General features: G+C 58.6%; 1 protein-coding gene across 1 annotated transcript in view; it reads left to right on the top strand.

The window, feature by feature from the left end:
• NCLIV_066510 (Protein KIAA0664, related) overlaps positions 1 to 8,301 on the top strand; it is a gene marked incomplete at both ends in the record, with an annotated part of 10,140 nt that continues 1,839 nt past the window's right edge. The window contains 6 exons of the mRNA XM_003886202.1: positions 1 to 1,281; positions 1,731 to 1,902; positions 2,398 to 2,648; positions 3,076 to 3,240; positions 3,709 to 4,659; positions 5,324 to 8,148. Of these exons, the coding sequence (XP_003886251.1) occupies positions 1 to 1,281; positions 1,731 to 1,902; positions 2,398 to 2,648; positions 3,076 to 3,240; positions 3,709 to 4,659; positions 5,324 to 8,148 (5,645 nt within the window). The remainder of the gene's footprint in view (positions 1,282 to 1,730; positions 1,903 to 2,397; positions 2,649 to 3,075; positions 3,241 to 3,708; positions 4,660 to 5,323; positions 8,149 to 8,301) is intronic.

The raw sequence follows: 8,301 nt of genomic DNA, 5'->3' as shown, positions 1-8,301 counted from the left end.
ATGGAGCTGTTCGGCGATCAGTACATTCGCATCACCATTGCTCTGCCCGCCTCCGTGGGGGCCTTCTCGGTCTCGTCCTCTCCGCAGCCTGCGGAGGCGCCGTTGCGAGACACTTCGAGAAAGGATGTCCCCCCCGGCGTCGGCGGCCTTTCTTCGCCCTTGCCTGACTCGGCCGGCGCCCGCCACGCCAAGCCGCAGGGGACGGAGCAGCACGGCAGTTCGGTTTCCACAAAGGTTCTTGGCCACGTTGATCGAAACGTGCAAGGTGCTAACTGTCTCGACAGCAGCCCGACGGCGCTGACCCTCTCGTCTTCTCCGTTTGTCACAGTGGTGGCTGAGGTGGCCTTTCACGAGACCATCGCGGAGTTGCGTTGGGTGTTGCTGGAGCTGTTGCCGTCGTGCTTCTTCACGAACTACGACGTGTTTTTCCGCGGCAAGCGCGTCGACGAGAACCTGCCTTTCTCTGCTCTCTCCGTGGAGCCCGACGAGGTCTTCCACTTGGTGCCGCTGCTGTACGACGAGAAGGCGGTGCGCCTGCACATCCGGCGCTTCCAGGAGATCACTGTGAACGCGTCGGTCCTCCTCATGCGGGGGCTGCCTGACCCCGCCGACCCTGCAGGCCCCTACGGGGCGTTTCTGAAACGCCTCGTTCACCTCGAGGCTCAGCTGCTTCACGACGGCGCGGCCTCTGCGGAGGCGAACGGAGAGCTCGAGCGAGAGGAGTCGCCCGCGTTTCTCGACCTCCCCGCCGAGGAAGACGACACGGAAGAGCGCGAGGAAGACGAGCTTCGGGAGGCGAAGGGCATCGCGGCGACAAGCGACGAGGGCGCAACCCTCAGGAAGAAGGCGACACGGGGCCAGGCGCTTTCCGCGGGAAAGAGAAAGGCGGGGCGAGGGCGGAGCGCGTGGCGAAAAGACGCAGGGAGTGCCTCTGGGTCTCCAGGCGAGGAGACAGAGACGCCGGTGGGTGGGAACGCGCAGGGGAAAACCACCCGAGGGGCTCAAAGACAGCTGCGAGCCGCGAAGGGTATGCCTTCTGGAAAAAGAAGCGACAAGGCGCACGGCCGAGACGAAATCGAGAAGCCGATGAATCTGACTCGTCTCCTGTTTCGCGACGCGCTGTACGGAGGCGCGCCCCCGAACGCAGGCAATGCAGAGAACCGAACACTCGGACGGCTGTCCGCAGACGAAACGGAAAGGCTGAGGTTGCGCGGCGCGCAAAAGATTTCCAACTTCCTTCTCAACTCACCAGTTACTCTGGAACCCAGAAAAAAACCCAAAGTACGGCCACTCTCGCGCAACGAAGCCTTCACGCTCTATTGTGTTTGCTTGCGTGCCCGGTCGCTCAGCTGCGGGGCCGTCTCTGGGCGTGTATGTATGGGGTGTTTCACAACGACTGTTCCATTTGACCTCGTTTCTCGGGTGTGCCGCTGACTCGTGTTTTTGTCTCCTTCCCTCGGCTCTCCGCGCGTTCCTGGGGACTATTCTCACGCCTGTATCCTCTGTTTCACTCGAGGCCTCGTTGCGCCGGCACCTGCCGGTTTTATCTCCAGCTTTCGTTACTCATGTTGCACGATATCGAGAACTCTGTGTTGCTGTCGATGTCTCTGCCTCTTTGAATCTCTCTCTGAGTACATAGACCTCTCTGAGCACCTAGACCTCTCTGAGCATCTAGACCTCTCTGAGCATCTAGACCTCTCTGAGTTTCTCTACGTCTCTGTGTCTCTCAGTGTTTTTCTTCTCTGACGACGAGCGACTTTAATCCGCCTCCTGCAAGTCGACGGCTGCAAGGAGACCTCTGGTACCTCGAGCTCTGCACTCTGGAGGACCGCAGACTCGCCATCATCTGCCGAGAAGATGGTTTCCTCGTCGCCTCCATCACGAGTGCAGAAGGTGCATCAGGTAAAGGAAATGCGTGTCTTCTCTTTGTCTTTTGGAAGAGAACGTCGGACGAAAAGCCGAAAAGGGGAGCATTTCCCGACAAACAAACTGAAGACGCATCCCTGTTCATTCTGGCTCATATATTTGTATATGTATATATATATATATGTATATATGTGTATGTATATATGTGTATGTATATATATGTATATATATAGATATCTGTATATAGGTAAAGAGAGATGCTCCTGTGCTTGTCGTCTCTTTTTTCGCGTGTCTGTTCATCTGCTGCAGTCGTTCGCTCGCCTGCCTGTCTCTGTGCGCCCGTGGTGTCGCTTCTGCCTCTCACTTCTCGCCCCTCGCCTTGGGTTCTTTTTCGCGAAGGGGTGCTTCCGTCGCGCACGTTCTCTCGTTTTGCTTTGCCAGTTTTTATGCTTGCATCCCCAGGCGTGCTTCTGTTTCTCTTGATGAGACTTCTCTCTCTGTGTGTGCGCTTCGGATTCTGCCTCGCTTCAGGCCGTTCTCTCGACACCATCTTCCCTCGAAACCGCCTCATCTGTCCTCAGGAAGGCACGTCGGTGTCAGTCGACAGCGAGCGGGGCCGCGCCCTCATTTTTCACACCTTGAGCGATTTGCTCTGCACATACAGCCCAGCGTATCGTGAGGTCTTGCCTTCACTCGCGCCTGAGCAACTCGACACAGATCTGCCGTACCACGTGATGCCCACGCTGCAGGCGCGCAATCACTTCTTAGTGGCCAAGGAACAGGTGCGAAGCAAAGAGCGTGGAACGTAAAACGCGCGAGAAACCAAAACAGTCGCTAGAGCGTGTGACGCTTTCAAGAATACAACTCTGTCTCAAAAGCCACACCCAAACGTTATCACTTCTATCTATCTATATGTGTATTTGTGTGTATGCGTGTATATATACATGCATATCTACATCTGCACTTGAAAATGGTTTTGCTCTGTAGATGTATATAGACGCGTGGTGTGCAGCCGTACATATTATATCCCTGTGGTGGTCTACAGCATGTACAGATGTTCAGATGCTCCAGAACTGGCGCTTTACCGGTAGCGTGTGTCGCGTTGTGGGCTGCTCCGTGTGCAATGCGTCCGTGTACGCGGCCGTGGACACACGCGAGGTGCGTCTGGAGACACGCAGGTGTCTCCTGTCGGTGCTTGGTTTTTCCCAGAAACACGTACCAGACAGCAATCGCCTGGAAGAGTACCTCGAAAAAGTAGCTGGCGTCGATCCTTGGGAACCCGAAAGGCGGTGGAACAATGAGGTCGAAGCACTTCGCCGCATGCGCGTTAGCACTCTCCAGGACCACATTGACTTCGAAAAGGCGTCCTTTAAAGTGAGTTGTGTTTCGGGAAAGATACCCGCAGTGGACATTTTCGAAGAGACGGCCGCTGGCCAGGGGGTGCATGCGTGAAAAAGGGTTCGCAAAGGCTTTTTGGTCCCTTTACACTTCAGCTGTTTTTCCGTTTGCGTTCGTCGGCGTTTGCAGATAACAGACAACACGTATGGTGCGTACAAAATGTATGGGGATATGGAATACCGCCAACAGAGCTGTCTGTACAGTACACAGCCCCGGTGGTACGCATGTGTGTTTCTGAGTATGTTTCCATATGAGGAAAGGCACGTGGGCTCTAGCTATTCACAACACGCCATCAAGGGGCATCAACATAGCGACGAATGCTGATGCATGTTGTGTCCATGAACGCAGGATACACGCACGCCTATTTGATTTGTACACATCTATCTTTATGTCCATATACGCATGTGTATCTTTTTGTCTTGGCTTCCTCCATGTTTTCTTCAGCTCTTTGTTGAGTTTCAGCATTTTGCTCTTCAAGCAGCCATCAACGTGCGCGAGGGGCGTTTGAGTGGTGTAAGTCCATCTGAGCACTCAGCGGCTTCCTCGGTCTCCGACTGCGAGCCTCCGCGGCCTTGCATGCAGAGCACTGTCTCGTCGGTCGGAGCGGACGGAGACAAGCAGACAGGAAGGGAGTCCTGTGGCCTCTTGCCTGCATGCGGTTCGCATGCGGCTCTGCGGCCTGAAGAGAGCCGAGGCGCGGGCTCTGCGGGGGCGGCGGAAGTGGTTTTCCGGGGACAGCTAGCCATCGAACGCGCCGCAAATACGCCGCTGCCTGTGGGCGAGACGCATGCAGACGCGCAGAGTGGAGAAATCATCGCGGGAGAGAAGAGACGGCATGAGGTGAATCTTGGAGACACACACCGGGACAGACGCGAAATGAAGGCGGAGACACGGGGACTGGAGCTCCTGGAAATGATGCATGCTTTTCAACGTCAGAAGAAGGCCGATTTCGGCCGCTTCAGCGGTTCAGCGGCGACGGATCAGCGAGAAAACGAAGACGAGAGAAAGAACCGAGAGGAAGAGACAGGCGTGCCTGGGGATGACTGGCAGCTTGCCGCGCCGTATCCGCTCCTCATTGACTATGCGGGATGCCGTCTCCGTTGCCAGAGCGTCTCTCCTCAGCAACTCCTCGCCGCCCGGTCTCGAGAAGGAGGCGAGCCTTTGGGTGATCTGTCTAGAGGGAAGCAGCACGAGAACGGCGCGGAAGACCTGACGCACAAGCACGGCTCAGGATCTAGGAGAGGCGAGGGTGGAAGCGGAGCGAGTCGTTTGCAGGACGAAGAAGAAAAGGGAGTGACGGATGCTCCTTACCTTGATATTTTGGAGAAGAGTGTCTTTGGACACGTCCTTGGACTCAAGACACATACCGTTTTCCATCCTAGCTCAGGCCAGAGGGTGAGAGAGAAAAACAGGCGCTCCGCAGTCCCCTCATTTTCCCTCGCACACCGTGTGTTTACCTTGTTTCTCGCCAGAAACCAGTCTGTTCAAGCACTCTCTTTCTCTTTTTCCCCCTTTCGCTTTCTCGACCTCTATTTTCCCCCTCCCTGTTTCTCTCACGTCCTCTCTCCCATCCGGGTTTTTTGTGGTGCACTCGCCGCTTCTTTCTCTTTCTCTGTTGCAGTGGATCCTCCGATGTCTGTGTGTGCGTCTATATCTCAGCTGTGTGTGCCTTCACTGGTTATCGCCCCGTGACTCTCTCGCTTTCCCTGAGCAAATGTGTGCCTTCGAGCTGCCACGTCTTCGTTCTTTTTTCTCTCGCTGTCTATGCGCGGATGTCTCCTGCCGGTGGTTCGACCTTCACCCCGGTTCAGGGGGCCCAACCCAGCGACAGCCGCACTGCACATGCGCACGCCCTGTGGACTGGCGGCTTGGCTTTCTGTTCTTTCGTCTCGCCTTTTGCATCTACCTCTTTTTGCCTAGTGGACTTGTCTCGGCTTTCCCCTGTTTGTCTTCTTTCAGGCGCTTTGCTCTCCTCAGTTTGCGTTTTTCTTTTCGGGGCTTAACACTGCATTCGTTCTCACTGTCTCCGGCTGTCGCCCACCTGCTGTCTGTTTTGCAGGAACGGCGTCTGCTTCACTGTGACGCAGAGTTGGTTGCCGAGGCAAGGGAGAAGCAGCTTCATCTCCTCAAGCTCGGGTCACTGTGCCCGGCGGACCTGACGCGCGATCTCAACCTGAGCGCCTGTTCCTTTTCTCTTTCGGCGTCTTCCCCCGAGGACTTGAACGCGACGCCGCGGTGCGACGAGACCGCGCAGAAGGACGAACGCGGCCCGAGTCGACACGACACTGCGTTCGAGTGGCTGAGACCCGAACTCATGAGCGCGTTTCTCCAGTTTCACCAGCGAAGAGAAGAAGCGAGCGAAGTCACCTCGCAGGCTCCCGAGGAAGGCGCGGGAGAGGTCGGAGAAGCGACGGAAGATCGCGAAGCCGCGCGACAGGAGAAACGTGAGGTGCGCGGGCGAGAAGACCAGCGAGAACAAGGGCTTAAAGGAAGCGCGAAAGATCCTCCGCTACATCCGCTGTCTCCCCAAGACTTGGAGACAACTGAGTCTCCAGTTAGCCAGACGCTCCCCGGCGCCGTCGCCCATGGCGCTTCTGTCTCTGCACCACTGCTTGCGTCTTCTTCGCCTTCTCCATTGGAAGGCGAGTCGCCTCTCGAGGGCAGAAAGCGAGACTTGGCCACTCTCTTGCAAGACGACCTGCGAGTGCGCCTCGAGCACGAGGTGTATCGGCGCGTGCCGCTCCTGCCTTCGTTTTTCTCCGAGATGCAAACGTGGTACAAGGCGGATTTGGGCCTCGGTTTCTTCTTCCAATCTGGCTCGCCGTATGCGGCGCATCTCCGCGAGAAGACGCGAGAAGCCGCCGCACACATTCTCCTCAAGTGCTTGGACCTAACTCGGTCCCAACAACTCGCCGCAGTCCTGGAGCACCGCAAAGAGTACGAGACACTGCGACGAGAGCTGGCCGCTCGCGGGGCCTTCCTGCTTCCTTCGGAGATAGGCACAAGCGATCCTTCAGGCGCGCCCTCGAGCGAGGAGACTGCGGCTGGTGAGACGAACGAGCAAAGCGGCCAGGGAACAAGAGCGATGGCCGACACACAGACAGCGACTGAGGGCTGGGGAGAGGCCCAGAAGGACGGAGGCACACCGGAAGGAGTCGACGGCGACAAGGAAGCTGACTCCGGAGAAGATCTCAGCGCGTTTCAGCTATCGGCGGAGGATCGCCGGATGATGGAGCTTCTTGGACGAGATGTGAGTCTCCTGGACCCGTCTCTGGACCTCGCGGAGCGGTCGCAGCAGCTTGCGGAACAAGTGTGCAATCTGGCCTTCTTCGCGCAACCTTGTTCATCGCCTCCCGAGGAAGGTGCGAGACAGCCGAGTGCAGGCGGCGCGGCGCCTCGCCTGTTCAACTTGAATCTCGAACGCTCCGCCGCATCCGAGGCAGCTTTGCGAGACCGTCAGGCGTCCGCACATGAGGAAACGGTGACTTCGTTGAGTGCTTTCGGGGACCAATCTGTGTTGGAAGAAGCAGCAAAGTACCTGCACGGCGTTGCGGTGCCTCTGGTGGCGACACTGCTCGGCCAGCATCTCTGTGTCACGCCCCTGGAATCGTCTTCGGTGACAACGTTCTTCCACGCGTTCGGCGTCAACATGCGTTACTTGGGCGCTGTGACCCGCATCATTGAAACAGGTCGGGATTTCGAGATGTCTCGGGACCCGGCGCTCGACGAGCCGGCGACACATGCTCCCAGCCTCGCTGTACGTACTCTCCAACTGGAGATGACGGTGCGTGCAGCCAAGTGGGTGTTTGCGGCTTTCTTCGCCCCGCTCCGCGTGGGTCACCTCAGCGTGGCAGTCGCGCATCTGCTGTCGTGTCTTTTGTGTCCTCCGGGGGTCGACTACTCCTCGAAGCGTTTCCCGCTTCCCGCGTCGCTTGCGCGCTTTTCGCCGGCCACAAGCCTTGCTTCTTCCGGCGCAGCGAGTCCGTCGGCTGTGTCGAGACACCGCGCCGATCTGCATGCAGACTCGCCTCAGGAGCGGGCGCTCCGCCACCTGGCTCAGCTGACCCCAGACAGCCTCTGGACGCTGGTGCGAGGCCGCATGCTGGCGCATTTTGGCTACTCTGCGGTGCCGGCGAACCGCGCGCTCTGGCGGTGCATGCACACCCCAAGTGGGCGGTACGTCGTCCTGCGGGGCGTGGCGACCGCCCTGGGGATCCAGGTGAAGGCTGGAAGTCCGCTTTTCAGTCTCTTGGGAGCGGTGTCGCTGTGGGAACGGTGGGGCGTCGGGGACGACGGAGACGCGGAGGAACGAAACGACCTCGGCGCAAAGGCGAAGAAGCCAGCAGACGATCACGCGCCACAGACTGGACACGACGCCGAAGAGACCAAGGGACGACGAGGCGACGGCCGCCTAGACAAGGCGCCTGTGAAGCGGCAGTTCGCTTTAGGCGACTCTGAGGTCTCCACGGACGTGATGACTGACGCTGACCCCGATTCGCCGCTTTCGGCGTCTCGCGCGGAGCACGCCAGAAGCGAAGCCGCAGAGGCACAAGTTGCCTGCGAAGCCCAGACTCTGCGTCCACCTGACGAACGCACAGGCGGCCTCGCTTCCTCCCGCCGACCCTCGTCTTCTTCTCTTTCGTCGGCCTGGCGCGCAGGCGGGCCGTCGAAGGTCCCGGCGTCGCGGGTATGGGAGCCTTTCAGCGCTGAGAGCGTCGTCCAGCTTTTCCCGGTGGTGAAGCGAGAGCCGGTCGTCTCGCACTTTGCACGACACCTGCTTGCTGCGGCGACTCAGTGCTACATCTTGGGCTGGCTGGACGTCGCGCTCGAACTCCTGCAGCAGGTGCTCTTCGTCGTGCACCAACTCACAGGCTCGGTGTGCAGGTGAGAGGACTGCCGACGGGCAGAGCCGAAGGTGGGAAACGAAGGGAGCGCTACCGCGGCCCGCGACGCACGCGCGAGGCGCGGAGACGCGAGCGAGAAGCAAACCAAGAGGCGGGAGAGGCGAGAAAGAAACGGGGGGGGGGGGGGGGGGGA

This window comes from Neospora caninum, chromosome XII (assembly GCF_000208865.1).
Source record: "Neospora caninum Liverpool complete genome, chromosome XII".
In the NCBI taxonomy this organism is placed as follows: domain Eukaryota; phylum Apicomplexa; class Conoidasida; order Eucoccidiorida; family Sarcocystidae; genus Neospora; species Neospora caninum.
Note: the sequence above shows the minus strand (reverse complement) of the source record. Positions and strands in the feature narration are given on the sequence as shown.